Raw genomic sequence first — 18,772 nt, forward strand, 5'->3', positions numbered from 1 at the left:
TGACATGGAAAATAAACTGTGGATTATGGAAGAAAACTGTCCAACAAGAGATTCTGACAGAGAGGAGAGGAAAGGTGAATGGATAGGTGTGAATAATTACAAGAAAATGAGAGAGGACAAAGTAATAAAAGAGACTGGTGGGATAAAGACATGATTGGACTGCAGTTTAGATCCTGATCCAGAGTTTAGATTGCATCCACACCAGGATTTAACTGAGACTGTACTGCAGAGAGGGGTAAGAGAGGACTGAGGAGACTGTAAAACAGAGACCGGAGAAAAGTGTGATATCTTTTTTGTCTTTTCTACTCATGTATGAAGCCATTATCATACACACCAAATAAAGAATTCACACCATCAACCTCTGTCGACCCCTATTTGTCTCTCTCAGATATTCCCACTGATTGCCGGCATATATTAACACAAAAATAAAGTGCACTAAAAAAAAAATCTAGAGAATAATAGGATTTTATGTCATTTTCTCAAGAAGGACACTTGATATTTTAGATAGAAATGATTGTGGTTGAATACATAATGAGATTTTTAACTACTTTATATATTTTCAAGGTGGCATAAAAACTGCAGCAGCACTTGTGAGAAAAAGTTAGGTTTATGTTCATTATGTTAAGTTTCCCACTAGATTGGTGGTGTTTATGGCAGTTTACCATTAAGCTGCATTGTTGTGCATAATAGGTCACATATGTCATGTATGATTGAGAAACACACTGACATATTGAATTGTCTGTAAGTTTAGTGAAGAAAAGAGTCGATTTTACACAATAAAGGAGCTAGTTGACTGACCAGCAAGTCACAATCAGAAACATTATAAAAGATGGACACGCTAATGTGTCTACCCATTGGTTTGTGAACTTCTATTTTGAAGCTTCAAGAAACATGTTTTTGCCATTGCCACCTGGAAGCTACGGGGATCTTTTGCACTGTCTGTTGTCACCATTATCTATTAAATATCTACAGGACAAGCTTGACCCTATAGATGGCTAGCTAGTGCAGTCATATAGCATCATATAGTCAAGGTTGGTATCATACAATTCAATATCATCTGGTGGGAAGCAACCTGTCCCCAAACAGTTATGGTAAGATTGAGACTGACTGCAGTCATTCTCAGATAGACTGGAAAATGTTTGTAAATAATGAGGACTGCAGGTTGCCAACATGTTACAATCAATGGACTTTTTGCCACCTGCTCATATTACAGTTATATTCCTATATTAAAGCAAGCTAGGCAAGGGCCTATATCGTGTTGCAGTTAGAGCACCATCCTGGCTAGCACTAGCTAAGATTAGCAAAAAGACGGATATCTTAAGGTTGTTTTTGATGCTCAAACAAAACAAAATTCCTTCCATGAATTGACTTATAAAGTTGCTGGTCACATTCCAGTTTGATGAAATTTCTAAACAACAGCTAGTTAAGTTTCCATATTAGGTAGTAACAAATGTGCTAATGAAAGGGTAAAATATCTTTTACTTAGTTATACTAAGAGTATGGAAAGCTGGCTCTTTATATTAATGCTGTGAAAGAGAAAAAATGAGAGGTTCAAATTGTGTCTTTATTCAGAGAGCATCACCACCTGCATTTATTCTGCATTAATGAAACCACTTAGCTGCACTACATGTGAGTGTGTGTTCTGGAATTTTCCTTGAGTGAACAACATATTTGCGTAAATGCACGCTGAGAGCAATTTTGAGTGTGTAAGAGAACAAAACCATTAGTGTGTGTGTGTGTGTGTGTGTGTGTGTGTGTGTGTGTGTGTGTGTGTGTGTGTGTGTGTGTGTGTGTCAGAGAAGAGTCACTCCAAGTATCAAGAGGCCTGGCATCGTCAAGGGTAACAAGGTGGTATGCTGACAATCACACCCGGCCCCACACACACATACACACACACCCGCTGTGAGTTCTCTTGGGAATGTCTGATTGGCCGCTGTGAGCCTGCTGGGAAGCTTGGTTCCCGTGGCGATAGCAACCAAGTGATAACACCAACCATCTGACCCTGTTAATGTCTGAGTGTGTGTCGCCATCTGTGTTGCTGGCTTAGGGGAGAATCAATGCACCGAACAGTGATTAAAGTCAAGACAAAGAAAGAAAGAACAAAAGAAAGAAAAGAAGACAGAGCAGGTTAGATGAAGGCATACAGGTGACAGCGCAGGTAACAGGTGACGAGAAGTATTCACGTGTTTTGTCTTATGCTATTAATCTCAAAATATTTCAACCTGTTGGAGTCAATATAATATAAATGCTCTCTCCTGCTGAAGCACCTGTTAAAAACAAATATGTTTATTATTTTAAAAATACTAAATATATTTTGACCTACAAAGAAACTGATTTCTTTCCTGTGCAAAGCAGCAATTCACAAAGTAGGAAACAAATATACAATGTGCTGCTATTGGTTGTAATTCCAATATAAAGTGGAATTGTAAAGCGCTTTGAGGGTCTCAAAAAGCGCTATATGAATGCAATCCATTATTATTTAAACCAACTGTTAACTGTATATTTCTGTACATTTAAGTATTATTATTCATATTGCCGCATTCACTGACCTTGTTTATAGGTAATTTCATTGTTTGATCACATTAAAATGTACCTAATTTAATGTTTAAAAGCACTTGAAAAAGGCAAAATCCCATGTAAAATCAGGGCAACAAACTGTATTGTCATTACTGAAAATAACTGTATTTTCATGAGAAAGTTATTTTATGGTATTATTTTGGCGCCCCAGCTGCCAGAATGTTACTGTTTTTTTAGGATTTTTTTTACGGTGTAGCATTGGCTTTTCTCTGACCAAAGTCAAGAACTGGATGTCCAAACTTAAAGTGAATGAATGTGAAACCAAAAGAATTATAATGAAACACTTTCCCCCAGCACCAGCATACACAGCAAAATCTCCAGTGTTAAATTAACACTAGAGAGTGTCTATATGGGTCCACACCTCTGAGTGTCAAATACAACACTGTTGAGTGTTAAATTAACACTTTTGACAGTGTTATATGTTTAAAAGTAACCTAGTCAGTTTTGAAGATTAACAATGGCTAACACTGGGCAGTGCTGATTTTCTAACACTGGAATAACATTTTGAGTTATTTTCCAGTGTTAGAAAATATTCATGTAGCTCCTTCCGCCAGGGTTACTTGCGTGGTAGCATTCCAACAACGCCCTGTTTTCGTCTCTTGCCCACCGATGCCTTCTTGTTCCAGTACACTGTAATCCCAAAAGTTATTTGCATTCAAATGGTTTAGCTATAATCACTGATGGTAATTAATTTTCTTTGTAAAACTAAAATCATATAACTGTGTCAGACAGAACTCATTGGTGGAAGCTTTTTGCACTTAACCTATATTGTTTTGCATGTGATGCACTAAAATGAATACATTTAACATGGTCCTTTCTATTTTAAGTGTATTCTAATAAATAGTTTAAGTTCAATTTTTTATAAGAGAATAAGTTTTAAACTCAACACTCAAATAATAAAAGTAAATTTGATGTTTACTGATCATGTTTAGTTGAAAGCACTTTCACTATTTTTAAGTTTTTGTTGCCCCTCCCATATTTTTCCAGGCACTGGAACCGAAGAGACGTCTGGACTTGTTTGTCAGGAAAAAATAAGACAAATCGTTTTTGGTGGTTTTGCCTGGGATTGGACATGTTTGTTTCAGTCTACAGTCGATAGGGAGTACTTTTCCTCAAACCTCCACGCAAACTGGTGAGTTAAATCTTTATATTTCAACTTTAAGCAAAAATAGTTGCATGTTACATTACGCAAATGTGCACGCTAATTCAATCTACAGTGAAAAGTATTTATTATAAATGTTTTAAGGCTGTAACCCTCACAGCCTTAACCCCTGCTCATGCGTAATGGTTCTAGCATCTTCCTCGTCCATCCAAACCGCGCGGTTCCATTGTGTGATGTGAGCACATCCAAACCGTGTTCAGGGTTAGCCCGGGTCCGGACTCCGGCCCCGGTCAGAGGAGGAGGACCAGAGCACGGCCGGGCACCTCCAGCCGTTCACACGGACAAATAAACCTGTCATTATTCTCCGCACAGCCGCGCTCTGACGCTCAGCCCCTCGCTGAGGCTCGAGGGGCTGAACACCGCTCCTCTGCACCTGTACGGCCTCTCGTAAAGTTTACTTTATTAACATGTGCGCCGCTGCAGCGCCATACAGAGCTGAGCAGCGTCTCGTCCTCGGCCCTCGCTGCTCCGTGCGGTACATCGTACTGAACTCTGCAAACGGGACTCGTGTTTCAGAAAAACTCGTGTTTTTTTCCTCTCTCTGGACTTACTCTCCACCAACAGGTTAACTCACAGTCCCCCCCCCCCTCTGTAGAATGCTGCTGATGGTGACCTTGAAATCCCAATAGGAATCATCTTCAATGGTGAAAACGGAAGTCTAGAGCAAGAACTGAACCCCTCCCAGCTGGGAATCCTTCTAGAGGGCAATGTGGTAATGGATTCCATCTGCAGTCTTCCTTTGGCAATGTGTCTCCTGTTTGGACTGACTTATGCACTCCACTTGGAGTACCCAAAGTGCATGAAGAATACATTCCTGTTTATCCAGCAGATTATGCTGAATCTGGGACAAAACGATCCTCCTCCAAAACTCCAAAGGCTAAAAAATGAGCTTTCAATGTGTGCATAGATACATTGAATGTTCACTCTTCATTGAGCAGCTTTTTCTCAAGTTCAGGAAGTCATTATTGTGTTTGTAATTGTCTTTTTTTGTTTTTAGTGGATGGCAAAACCAGGGCTTAAAGGAGTAGTTCACTGATTTTACATACTGAGATATGTTCTTACCTTAGCTTTGAAGAGTTGATGCATACCTGTCTTGTCTTTGTGCGAGAGAAAGGCTCTCCCATATATTCCAACTACCTCCACTTTTTGCTCCTTTTAGAAGCTACCGAGCTCCTCCACGTTTTCCCTATTTATGTAAAATTACATGAAAAGTTACACTATCTAAGTTTAGTTTCACTAAATTTAACGGATAGATTTTTTAAGGCGATAAAAAGGGGCACTATATTACAAGTGCGCAGTAACCCTAGTGCACTCTGGAGCATAGACTGAGTTACTGGGGGGATGAAGAAGTGCTCCTACAGTGTTATTACACCTTGTAATATAGAGTCCCTTCTTATCGGCTTAGAAAATCCACACGTTAAATTTAGTTAAACTAAACTTGGAGAGTGTCACTTTTCATGTAATTTTACATAAATAGGGAAAACGTGGAGGAGCTCGGTAGCTTCTAAAAGGAGCAAAAAGTGGAGGTATTTGGAATATATGGGAGAGGCTTTGCTCCATTTGCATGACTGAGGGCACGCACAAAGACAAGACTGGTACACATCAACTCGTCAAAGCTAAGGTAAGAACATATATTATTATGTAAAATCAGTGAACTATTCCTTTAATTTCATTGTCTCGCTGGGGCCATTCCTTATTCCATAGTTTTTATTTTTCCAAGTTAAAATATTTGTGAAAATAAGTTTTACTGTTACAACTTGTTACCCTGAATGTCGCACCAAAGTTCTTTACTTGTGATACACAGTTTTATCTGTTTAAAAGGATTGTTTTAAAGAAAATGTTTTATTGGAAGCCCAATTGTGCAAACAAAAAACTTACTGTTCAAAAAAACTAGGAAGTGGCTAGGAACAACTGAAATATTGTGTTTGTTTCTGAAAGAAATGTCTTATTAGAAGCGCCATGTGTAAAAATTGGAATATTGTTCAAAGGAAAACAAAAGTCTTGTTTTGTTATAAATAAAGTTAAAAAAAAAAAACACCTTAGTGGTCTTTGGTTTTGAGTGTGTTTGCCTTGACATATTAAGTTTTAGTAATAATAATACATTTAATTAAAAGACGCTTTTAATTAAACACTACGCAAAAAAGTGAGTTTTGTAATATTAGCACCACTTAAACAATTTAGTTTTTTCTATTAGTATTAAGTTAACTGTACTTAAACAAATTATTTTTGAAATATTGAATACTTAAACACTTTAGGTAGCGATGACTCAATATAGTAAATTGTGACAATTTTACTTTTAAGTTTACTTGACTAAATCAGTTAATTTTTTGTTTTGGGTTGATTACTCAAATCATTTGAAGAGAATCGGTTTCCTCAAACGATTTAAGTGTATTGAACTTATCCGGGTTTACAGTGTAGCCCACTTCTCGTCAGGGTGCCCTGGTTCCTCAATACCTGACGCGGACCTTGTTGATCCGGGCGACGTCCGAGCCGGCATGCCTTCATATTTGTCTGTCTCGCTCAGCTGCTATATATATATATATATGTACACACACACGTGTGTGTGTGTGTGTGTGTGCTGATGTTCATGTTATAATAGGCTATATATATTTTTGAAATCAGGGTTCTTTTTAAAAATATTTTCTTGCTGTCATTTCACAATAAAGCCTGGCGATGCTGACTTGCTTCACTGCAAGGCTTTTAATATAAAACAGATGAAGAAAGCCTGAAGTTCGTGTTGACAACAAAAAGCAGCTGTGGTGAGTTAAGTTTAAATGATAACAGAAGACACGCAGCCCATTTCCAATTAAAGCCTGGTTGTCTGTGCAGTAAATAAAGCTATGTGCTCCTCTGTGACTTGGAGACTAAAAATGCAATCTAAAAATAAAAAAAGATGATTATTTGCTGCTGGCAGCACATTTGTTCCACTCACATCACATGACTTCAGCTGAAGACTGCAGGCTGCAGACTGTGACCAGTAGCCTGCATCAGCTGTTTACACGAGCGCACATATCCGAGCTCCTGTAACAATTATCTCGCAACGAGCTTAGCTTCTCTAAAACATCTAGGTTTCAAATAAACAGATACTACACAGTCCAGGATCACAACCAGGATAATTCAGAGTGGTTATAGCCATACACATAAACAAACGCACACATCCACACATGCACACAGCTGCTGGTCCATTTAGATGCAAAATGATTCTATTGTGCTGACTCAGGTGTTCTGCAGAGTGGCTGAGCTGTTCACATCTCCCTATTACTGTGCATGTGTGTGTGTCTGTGGGTGTGTCAGATGGTAGCTTATGTCGCTCCACATGACTAACTGGATTTCAACACCAACACAAACAACAACACAACAAATAATGGCTTTGCCAAAATGGGCCAGCTCCTGCTGTTCTCTCAGCTGTGACTGTGATGTGATTACTGACAAAACCAAATGTAAGAACAGGCCACATCCACCGGGGACAGGGCCAAAGGATCGTTGCTCGAGCAGACCGCCCTGAAAGGGCCAGCCCTCTGTATGGTAAATAAAGTCTAATAAATGTGTATCCAGCATCAGTTAGGGTGGAGCAACTAAAAAATGAAAGGTGGAAAACTTGGGATGATCCAGTGGTTTGAGCGGTTGACCAGTAGGCTGCTGATTTGGGTCAGGTGTCTTTGATATAGATTTTGTTTTGTGTTTTCAATGTTTTCACACCTGCTGCATTTAGTCTATTTAAATTGAACTCTGGTTCTTTCTGAACTGAGTATTTTCACTCCTATTTCAGCCTATTTATAGAAGAAATGACTGGGTTTGAATCAGAGTGAACACAGAAACTGTTCCAATGGTCATCAAACCACATCTGTATTGATATACACCAAGATGTCATGCAGCCCTAAAAGGATTTGTGTCTCCTCCCAAGAATGAATCAGGAGTCTTTCACTTGTCTAAACCTCTATAATACGAACAGTGGAGAAAGTTTACAAGACTGACTTGAACTGAAACATGAGCTCCTCAGGGAAAGCCCATTTTCCCATAGACTTCCATAGGACCATTGGAACCTCTCCAATGGCTTCACTTTTCAGAGCTAGAAAGTATGTTCATATTTTATACTGTCTTTATGTAGGGGTGGGCAATTAATTTTCCCAATGGGATACATGAGAACCTGGAACTGTTGTTAAGCTTATGAAGAGACAAGAGACAATTAATATCAAGTAGAATCGAGTTCAGTTTATTGTTGCGCCTCTCCAAAACAGTTCCAGTTTCTCATGTGGCCTCCTGAGAAAATTAATTGTCCATCGCTGGTCGGTAGCTATAACCAATCTCCTCTGGGAAGCAAGATGAAAATAATTATTGGCTAGAGTTAATATCCAATAAACAAAATGTAATGTCTTTAGACTGCTCATTCAAGGCTGCCCTTCTATAAACTAACACAAGAATATTACAGATACAATTTAACATTACAATGTGCATCTAATTAAACTGTTAATACACATTAGCACTCTCACTCTCAACACCCTACAGCCATTCAGAAAAAAAACAAAATCAACAAATTTAACAGCAAACACAGCAAACACATGTTAATTACCTACTGTTACATTAAATGTGTAGGCAAAGAAAGAAATAGGAGGAGCATCACTGTATGCATTACCAACACAAAAGCAGCTAAAAGAGTTACAGCAAGCCCTGATTTAATAGCTGCACACGCTCTACCTGTATCCAGCTTCTTTATACATCCTAACAGAACAGATACATCTTTGTAGGGTACCTCTGATCACACTGAGAGGGTCTGTATTAATGTATTTGGGATGGACTGAACCCAGAGCTTAAAGGGACCTAGCTCACACATTTAAAAAAGACCTGATATACATGGATGAACATGACTGATGTCGTGCAGGGTGTTTAAGTCATCTTGTTCTTTTTAGCAAAGTTAGCATAATTCATAGAGCTAAAATAAATCCATCAATAGGAAATATTTAACGTGGAAAAAATGTACCCATAAAGCAGACTGCAGAGAAACTGTTGGGCTTCAGAATATGAATTTCAGAATATTTGTCATTGCAAAATTACTGTAAGTCAACAAAAAGATTATTAATGCTTATTTACATATAAATATATATATTAATATTACTTTAACCAGGACTTCTGGTCAGGACTTTAGACCATTCCTCTGTAAACCCTAATAATGTTATAATTTATAATTATTGCTTCCCTCACATATAATTACAACTTAAATAACTCTAATCAGCGACATCTGCCAGTTAATTAGATAGACTACCACCACATGGGGGCAGAAATATGAACAAAAGTTTGAAACTGAAGAGGTAATGATAGAAATGAGGATGGCAGGTGATGACAGCTGGATGTTTAGGTTGTAACCAGCAGAGGGATATGACATGTGTAAGCTGTGTGTATGTGTGTGTGTGTGTGTGTGTGTGTGTGTGTGTGTGTGTGTGTGTGTGTGTGTGTGCGTGTGTGTGTGTGTGTGTGCGTGTGTGTGTGTGTGTGTGTGCGTGTGCGTGTGTGTGTGTGTGCGTGTGTGTGTGTGTGTGTGTTCCTACCTGGCTCTCGGAGCAGCAGCTGAGCCATCGCCTGAGAGCTGCCGGCAGAGTTCTCCGCGATGCACTGATAAAATCCTTCATCTGATTTCACCAAGCCCAAAATCTGCAGGTTACTGCCGTCCTAAGACACAAGAAAGGCAACAACATGTCAGAAAATTAAGAGTCTGGCTAAGAGCTTTGTACAAGTGAAAAATATGTCAGTTACACCAAATCAAAAAGTGTGCATGAACAAAAATGTCTGCAGCAGAATATGTTGGATGACCCAGATTATTGGATTATTCAATTACAAGAGTCCATATTCTAGCTCTCTCTCTCTCTAACGCTCTCTCTAATTCTCAAATTCACTGATTTCACAGCTCCCTGCGGTTCTGTTAGAACTGCATAATTTTTCACATTAAAAACATATACGGGAAAAAATGGTGTGTCTGTGCTGCTTTATTTATTTGTGTTTTTTTTAAAGATTCTGTTTATGTTTATTAAAATGCTTCTTTACTGGAAAATGGAATCACATGCATGTAGGCAAGGTGAAGACAAACTCAGCATCGGAATAAAGTGACTTTGAGTGTGGTGTGGTTGTTAGTGCCAGGTGGGCTGGTCTGAGTATTTTAGAAACTGCTGATCTGCTGGGATTCTTTCACACGCCCGTCTCTAGAGTTTATGGCATGGTCTGAAAAAGAGAAAATATCCAGCGAGCTGCAGATCTCTGGGCAAAAATGCCTTGCTGACTGAAGTCAGAGCACCGCAGCAAAACCCATCATCTGAAGGTTGCTTCCAGCAGGACAACACACCATGTCAGAATGCTCAAATTATTTCAAACTGGTTTCTTGATCATGACAGTGAGTTCTGTACTCAAACGATCTCCACAGTCACCAGATCTCAATCCAATACAGGACCTTTGGGAAGTGGTGGCATGAGAGACTTGCTTCATGGATGTGCAGTTGACAAATCTGCAGGAACTAGGTGATGCTGTCATGCTAATATGGACCAAAACCTCTGTTTCTAGCACCTTGGTAAATCTAAGAGACCAAAAATTTAAGCTTTTCTTAAGGCAAAAAACAGTACTAACAATATGTACCTAGTAAACTTGGAATACATGTGTATTACAGTTACAGTCTGTTTGCCCTTTTTTCAGATGGGTATTTTACACACAGTAACTACTGTAGGCTGGAAGCTATTGAATTAATACTGGTGAAAAGATAAAAGAGTTATAACGTGTAGTAACAGGTGACGCGTGTAAGGCTATGGTCTAAAATGTGAAACACAGGCTACTTTTTAATACTTTTATTTGCTACAGAACTCCATATGTGGTATTTCATAGCTGAGGTGGGCTTAGTTTACCTCTGTAGGTGTGTCCACATTTTTAGTAGTATTTATTTATTGTCATTGTCAAGAACAATGAAATTGCGTTTGGGGCTTCCATACAACCCAAAAAAAGAAGAAAATAATAAATACCCCTTAAAACCCAAGTGTACATATTTGTTGTATTGAAGTAACCCCAGACTGTGTGAAATAATACACAGTACCACCAAAAGTGCAAAAGTGTAGGAGCTCCGGGCCGCTGCGTCTGTGCGCGCCGCCATCTTGTACCTTGTACCGCCATTTTTCACAAGGACTGTATGTGTATACTTTTCTGAGTGACTCACCACTATCTGGAAGTAGTCACTCGGGATGACTTCCTCCCCGTTCTTCATCCAGCGGACGGTCGGCGGCGGGTTTCCTGTCACAGCACACTCCAGCTCGATGTCGGTTGACTCATAGGCGTACGTGTTGGTCGGGTAGTTGAGGAACTGAGGAGGCACTGCAGAAACATAGAGTGAAAACAGCACATATAAACACCTCTTCCTGCATGCTGGAGCATCTCTGCATCAATGCTACTGCTGCTCAGTCCGAGTGTTCACACACACCTTTACTTAGTTGCCTTTTGGGATTATGTTTCACATTAACAAGTTTCTATAACAGCCTCAGTTAATTACTGACTAATTAACAGAAATATAGCCTGAGCCATCAGCTTATTAGTAAAGCCCTAAATGTGTTTGATCTCATTAGCCTCAGTGGATCATCACACATTCATCTGCTCACAGACAGCTGCTGCTTAACTTAACATTTTCAGGTGTTAGTTGGAGGATGGCTGCAATTCTTGAGGCTTAACTAAGTGAACACAGCAGCAGATTAATGTGGTAAATTCTTAGTTTCAAATCAAACAACAGAAAACATAGCAACTAGTTAACATAGTGAAGGAGTCAGAAACAAACATTACGGTGTTTCAGTACTTCCAACAAACAGACGCGAGCATTACTACATGAATCAATACTGCGTTGAGAAAATCAATTAGAACTTTTCCTGCATTAATGTGACATTAGCATGACCCTGGGGTGAGGTTAGCTGGCATTCTTTCCTGTTTTTTTGTGGTTTTCCTTCTCTAAAACAAAGACCAAAAGCTATTATAACAAGAAATATGGCTATAGGAATCAGACAGAGTACCCGAAGCAAGCAAAAACACAGTAAACAGTCTATAGAGGCGCTAAACTCATATACTGAGAGACTGGGAGTCACTGCCAATCGTTTAACACCACAACTTAACCCTTTTAATCGTATCAGTGGTCTGGATTCTGTGGGAGAGGTTCAAGCCATTAAGATGCAAAGTGTCTGAAGCAGCTGACAGACCGAGCAGCGTTCAGGTATGAGGTCATAGCGAACTGTCTTCAGCTCACTCGATTGTAAACAGGTTTGAAGGCAGGCGAAGCGGCTGCCATGTTCCAGCTCTGTTGTCGTCTTTGAACACGCGTCAGTAGCTCATGACTGAGAACGGAGATGTGAGACAGAAGCCATTTTGAGCCTCAGCAGAGAGGAGGAAGCCTGAAGGGCCTTGTGTAGCACCGAGCGCCACGCTGACGCTGTCAGTGCTGCGAGACTACAAACACTGCGTGTCAGCAAACACACACACGGGAATGTCCTGTAACTGTCACCAGACTCACAGATATACATGATGCCACAGTATGTAAGAGCTGTTAAATGTAAAAACACAAAGAATATGGTGAAGAGCCAAGAGAGACAAAAAGACAGAAGCATGCCTTGGAAACCAGGAGACAAAAAGTAATCATTCTAACTGGCATGCCATCAAAAACATTTTTTTTTTTCAAACAGTAATTTTTGCTTTGCTCCTACGCTTAGACTTGTGGTTAGAAATATAGTTTTGCTGAATTAAACCTAAAAGGTTATGAGGTAAGCAGCTGGCTGGTGCATCCTATGTTGGCACACATTTTATTTTAAAGTAAACATGTTTATTTCTGCTTTAAGTTTGGACATTTTAACATAGAGTCTATGGATATTGACTCACTTTTGGAAGCGGCCTCAAGTGGCCATTAGTGGAACTGCAACTTGAATAGAAAAAAGAATTTAAAAAATTGTGAGAAGAAGAGTTGGAAATCAAGAAAATAAAATAAAAGGTGAGAATGAATAGAGGGAAGTAAAAAAAGACTAAAGGTTGAATGAACAAAGCAAGAGAAAAGAAAAGGAAGAAAGTTAGCAGAGGTAGAGCTCTGTATGTGCCTCCGATAGACACATCATTATCTGGAGGTGTAACTTTATCACTGCAGTAATGCTCTAATTAAGAGGTAACGATTTCCTTTAAAGTGTGAGCGGCTGCCTCTTCACCACACCGACAAACTACACACTCAGGTACATACGACACAGATCACAACACGGCTTCCAAGAATTAGTCTAAGTAACTAAACACAGGAGACACAGGAGAACACGTCTAAAGCAATCAGCTTCCTCTTCAGTTCAGTGCTGAGGTCACAGTTCAAGTGGGTTTAGCAGCTCCAGAGAAACTTTGTATTACAGGGAGTGATAGAACACACAACTTTTTATTTGCAAATACAAAGTTAATTGAGTTTTTAAGACCACAATATCCTGCTTACTCCATCTTAAGAATAACAAGTTTGCTCTGGTTTTGTCAGCTGTGCCTGTCAGAGCTTGTGTCTAATTATCCAGTACTATTGTTTAACCTGGGTCTGAATGAATTTCAGAGGTATGAATTGTTTCAGCTGCACTAGTTAAGTCATAACATGTCACTTCATGAGAATGTTTAGCCAATTAGAGAGAATTCTTCATTAGACAGTCTTGATTATCATTTTGTCTGACAAAGTGAAAAAATAACAGTTAATGTAAGATCCAGAGTTATTCGTTTATTATCAGTTTTCTAATATTTTGTTTGGTTTTTTGCATTTATGTTCTTTAAAAAAATCTGTTTAGTTTCAGTTGGTTTGTTGAGTTGTTTTATTGCTCAAAATCATTTAGTTTGTGATATTGTTGAGAAGTTCAATATCAAAATACAACAGTACAAATACATTTTAACACAGAGACAGTTTCGGGCAGGCAATGGCGGACATGCGGTATTTCGCACTGACATCTACTCCAATGTTACAAACAGCTGATCGGATCGGCAAAGCGTGTTTCTGGAATATTATGTTTTTGTTGCTGCAAGTGCTTTTTATGCAGTTTTTGCAAAGCTATATGTGGAAGGAAACTGTGACCTAGGACAAGCTGATGGCATAAGATGTAAGTACAACTCCTCCGGTTTCATATGCAAAAAAAATGATTGCGCTAGCTTACGTGGTTGCAGTGCTACCGGGATTTAAAAATAGTTGCACAAAACGGAGCGTGCCCGCTCCGACCGGCTTTAAAGGGTTAATGACAGCATTGGTTAGATCTCAGCAATCATCATTGCGGGATATTTATGCCTGTGTAGTGTTATGTGCTTGGGTACCATAATATTCACCTGCAAACAGTTAATATTTGGACATGTAAAACAAACAAACAAACAAAACACTCCATACTGTATATTTTTTTTAAGTTCACATTCCCCAGTGGAGATCAGAAAACAATTCAAATATTCAGCAACATAGAAAGTGAAATGTGTAAACAGTATTTTATGGCTAATGCCTTACCCGGTGTTGTGATTTGACCTTCAGAATAAGTCGATCTTCACTTTCCCCTCTACCCCCAACTAGTTATGGCAGATGGCTGCCCCCTCCCCTGTCCATAAATGGCTCCTCATAACGAGTATAAAAGATAGGTGTAGCCAACACAACATCGCTGGTTGGTTGGTGAAGTCTTATTTTGAGGCTTTTAGCTGAACATGGTGATTGACAAGTCATTAGCCAATGAACATACCCTGGATAATCTTTCTTTCTGAATTTAATAATGACCATAATTTACAAAATGGCCTTCATGTTTAATTCATTTTGACCTGAAACTAGTGGTTGAGCCCTCAATAATCAGAAGTCTTTACTGAGGTCACAGAGAGAGCAAACTGAAGGCTGTTTTCCAGAAGCTACATCTATTCCTTACAATGTCTATGACTCCGTCAGAAATCTATTCTTATTAAATTATTCCTACCCACCACATCTGAATTTTTGCTTATGGTGAATGTCAGGTCGTTGGGTTTTCAGTAAAATAATGTAGGGTCTTTTCCTTACGATATAAGACATTTGTTTAGAGATATATCTTGTTTAATACTCTTCCAACCAACTCATGTCCTGTGTCTGCAATTTACCTGCTATGACATTTTATACTTTAGTTATATTTACTAAGCAACATATATATAAAAGTTTCAGTCAAAACTAAAATATTTGTAAAAAATATTAATATAACTAAGAACTAAAACATACAGAAGTGCTCACAAATCCAGAGTCCATAAAGGCTAAAAATACAAGACCAGCATTGTTATAGTCTATTAGGTAAAATGCAGTTTGTGTCTCTGTCTTGTATTGTGTTGTGTTGTTAGTATCAATCGATCAGCACAGCTGAATCTCCAGAGTGTTTCCCATCATTACCTTACCTCCCATGTGACATGCAAACAGCATCAGCTCTGGTTAGCCAATTATTTTTTTAAATGGTGTAAAAAAAATCCCAGATGGGCACATCTATTTGATTGGATAAACAAAGCTAGGACACGTGGAACTAAGTTTTGAAAACTGACTTCACTCTGGAAGACTTCTTTCAAAAGTAGCCTTAAATCCATTTTATTCTGAAGGTTGACTCTATAGTTTTGTAAGAGGAAGTGAAGAACAAGTAGTGGAAATGATCATGTCATTTTATTCTTTTTTTTTTTGGGGGGGGTATAAATCAGCGGCCAAAGAATGGCAAAGTGTTAAAAAGAATCCTTCCTATAACTCACAGTAGTAATGGGATTTCCAGCCAGGACAGCCCTACAATGTCCAGAGCCTTCAGGAACTCGGGGGCGGACCTCATCCAGACCAGAGGCTCTGCCACCAAGGAGTTGTTTAACTGCCTCAGTGACCTCGCCCCCGTAAGTTGGCGGTCATCCCGTTCATCCCCAGATTCTGCTTCCTCCTCAGAAGACGTGTCAGTGGGATTAAGGAGGTCCTCGAAGTATTCCTTCCACCGTCTGACAATTTTCTCAGTCAAAGTCAGCAGCGCTCTGCCAGCACTATACACAGTGCAGGTAGAGCACCGCTTACCCCTCCTGAGATGCCTGACGGTTTGCCAGAATCTCTTTGAGGCAGTCCGAAAGTCTTTTTCCATGGCCTCTCCGAACTCCTCCCACACCCGAGTTTTTGCTTCAGCCACTGCCCGAGCCGCATTCCGCTTGGCCTGTCGATACCTGTCGGCTGCCTCCGGAGTCCCACAGGCTAACCAAGCACAATAGGACTCCTTCTTCAGCCTGGTGGCTCCACCATTTGGTTCTGGGATTACCACCACGGCAGGCACCAACCACCTTGCGGCCGCAGCTCAATGCAGCAGCTTCGGCAATGGAGATGCTGAACATGGTCCATTCGGACTCAATGTCCCCAGTCTACCTCGAAATGCCGTTGAAGCTCTGGGTGTGCGTTGAAGATCTTGCGAACTGGGGCCTCTGCTAGACGTTGCCAGCACACCCTCACTACGTGTTTAGGTGCACCGGGTCTGTCCAGCATCCTCCCCCGCCACCTGATCCAACACACCACCAGGTGGTGATCAGTTGACAGCGCAGCCCCTCTCTTTATCCTAGTGTACAGAACATATGGTCGCAGGTCTGGTGATACAATAACAAAATCGATTATCGACCTGCGGCCTAGAGCTTCCTGGTGCCACGTGCACTTATGGACACTCTTATGTTCGAACAAGGTGTTCATTATGGCCAAACTGTGATTTGCACAGAAGTCCAATAACAAAACACCGCCAATCACGCCCATCCAGGTCTCGCTGTTGTTACCCACGTAAGCATTGAAGTCTTCCAGTGGGACAACAGAGTCTCCAGGTGGAGAACCTTCCAGCACCCCACCCAGGGACTCTAAGAAGGCTGGGTACTCTAAACTGCCACTCGGCGCATAAGTGCAGATGACAGTCAGGACCCATTCCCTGACCCTAAGGCGCAGGGAACAAACCCTCTCATCCACCGGGAAGAACCCCAACATACCGACAGCAAGCCGAGGGGATATTAGAATACCCACCCCAGCCCGCCGCCTCTCACCAGGGGCAACTCCAGACTGAGACAGAGTCCAGCCCCTCTCCAGGAGACTGGTTCCAGAGCCCAAGCCATGCGTAGAGGTGAGCCTGACTATATCTAGCCGATACCTCTCAACCTCATGCAGTAACTCAGGCTCTTTCCCCACCAGAGAGGTGACATTCCATGTCCCAATTGCCAGTCTTGGTATCCGGGGGTCAGTCAGCCAGGGGCTCCGCTCCTGACCACCGCCCGGCACACAAAGCACCCCACCCCTACGGCGCCTCCTGTGGGTGGTGGGCCTGCGGGAGGATGGGCCCATGTCCCCTTTTCGGGCTGGGCCCCATGGACTAAGGCCTGGCCACTAGATGCTCGCCCTCGGGCACCCTCCCCTGGCCTGGCTCCAGGGCGAGGCCCCGGTAACCTGTTCCCTCAATGTTTTCCTCATAAGAGTCTTCTGAATCGCTCTTTGTCTGGTCCCTCACCAGGACCAATTTGCCATGGGAGACCCTACCAGGGGGCAAAAGCCCGCAGACAACATAGCCCCTGAGATCCCTGGGGCACACAAAGCCCTCCACCACGATAAGGTAGCAATTCACGGAGAGGCAATTAAATATAAATATGAAAAAATATGAAAACAAAAAGAAGATTCACATTCTCTGTCATATGGGGCTGCATGAATAAAGTTTCTGAATCCTTTATCATCCGCAACTGAAAATAGTTGTGGATGATTACTATACTTTTCTAAAGTGACGTTGTTGTCCCTGGCTCTCTGTCTCTTTCCCTCCGGCTCTGTTCCTGTGCTACAGTGAATGTAACTATGGCCCCTCCCCCCTCTTCCCAGCGCAAAGCAAAGGCTAGCGTGTGGAGTGAAGTGAAAAAAAGTGCAAGAGAGGGTGAGAGAAAGGAAAAAAAACCCACGGCTCGCGTCATTCACTTCAAAGAGTTGGCTCTAAGACCCGTTTTGTTCGCGACCGACACATCACTAATTCACAGAATATGCAAAAGGTTTCCCACCTTTTACATGCAATCCCGTTTTGTAAATACCGACAGTCCTTTTTTTAAATGCAAACACCAAATGTGGTAAATTTGTCCCTAAAATAGCAGGATGCAGACTTCAGTTTAACCTTCATGCTGTTTTCGCCAGAGCTACTTCTGTTTCTGCCAATGAGGCCGAAACACAGCTACTTTTGTTTGCTCCCTCATTGTGGAGGGATCCACATTTTTAATTTGGCACAGTATTTTTTTTTCTCCCTGGGGATGAGTTTGTGTCTTCTCCTGCGCTCAAAGTGGAGATCTCCTGTGTATAAGGCAAATGTCTTAACAACTACACCGTGAAGGCACACTCTTTAGATAATGATATTTTACGTTCAGGGTTGTAGGATAACAGCATGTTCTTCTATTTTTGACCCCTTGAGAACACCATACGTTACATGTACAAAATATAGGGGGACACGTAAGATTGTACCTGACAAGCTCAACGATTCTCAGGTGTGTTTTCATGTGTTTGGTGTCTGCTTGTAGTGTCTTCGTTCAGAAAAGACAAAAAAATATATAAAAAGTTTTCCTTAAACAAACTAAGAAAAAAAAGAATCGACTAAAGAATAAATGTTGTCCGTTTCTTCCTCTTCAGCAATCTCCCTCGTTACAGTCGAAGCTCACTGGCTGATTACCCAGCAGCCTTTGTTCTGTTTGGGGAAGTCCCTGAGCGTCCATCGATTGTTTGGATGCTGCAAGTTTAGCACTGATTACCTGGTCATCTAAGGAGAGGTTTATACAAAAGTGTGTGTGCGCTTCCTGGCACCTATTTTTCCTTTTTTTTCATTCTTTTAATAATGCGAACAACAGCAGGCAGGGCGGTGTATTAATGTGATTTCCTGCTGGAGGAGCGGTCATTCATATGGTAATGGAATGCATCAACAACTAGCTGACCCTCTCCCACCCCAGCCAGACACAACAAGTCTGACTCCACCTCGTCTGGGTAAACATGGATTATCATTTCCCATCATATCATAGAGAAAAGTTAATGCAAAGCCACAA

General features: G+C 40.8%; 1 protein-coding gene across 1 annotated transcript in view; it reads right to left on the reverse strand.

The window, feature by feature from the left end:
• The window catches only part of dcc (DCC netrin 1 receptor), a 355,407-nt gene that overhangs the window by 183,027 nt on the left and 153,608 nt on the right, over nucleotides 1-18,772 (reverse strand). The window contains exons 6-7 of the mRNA XM_080303632.1: nucleotides 10,926-11,080; nucleotides 9,283-9,403 (exon numbers count right to left, since the gene is read on the reverse strand). Coding sequence (XP_080159758.1) covers nucleotides 9,283-9,403; nucleotides 10,926-11,080 — 276 coding nt within the window. The remainder of the gene's footprint in view (nucleotides 1-9,282; nucleotides 9,404-10,925; nucleotides 11,081-18,772) is intronic.

The sequence above is a fragment of the Astatotilapia calliptera genome, chromosome 7, assembly GCF_964374335.1.
Source record: "Astatotilapia calliptera chromosome 7, fAstCal68.1, whole genome shotgun sequence".
Lineage (NCBI taxonomy): Eukaryota > Metazoa > Chordata > Actinopteri > Cichliformes > Cichlidae > Astatotilapia > Astatotilapia calliptera.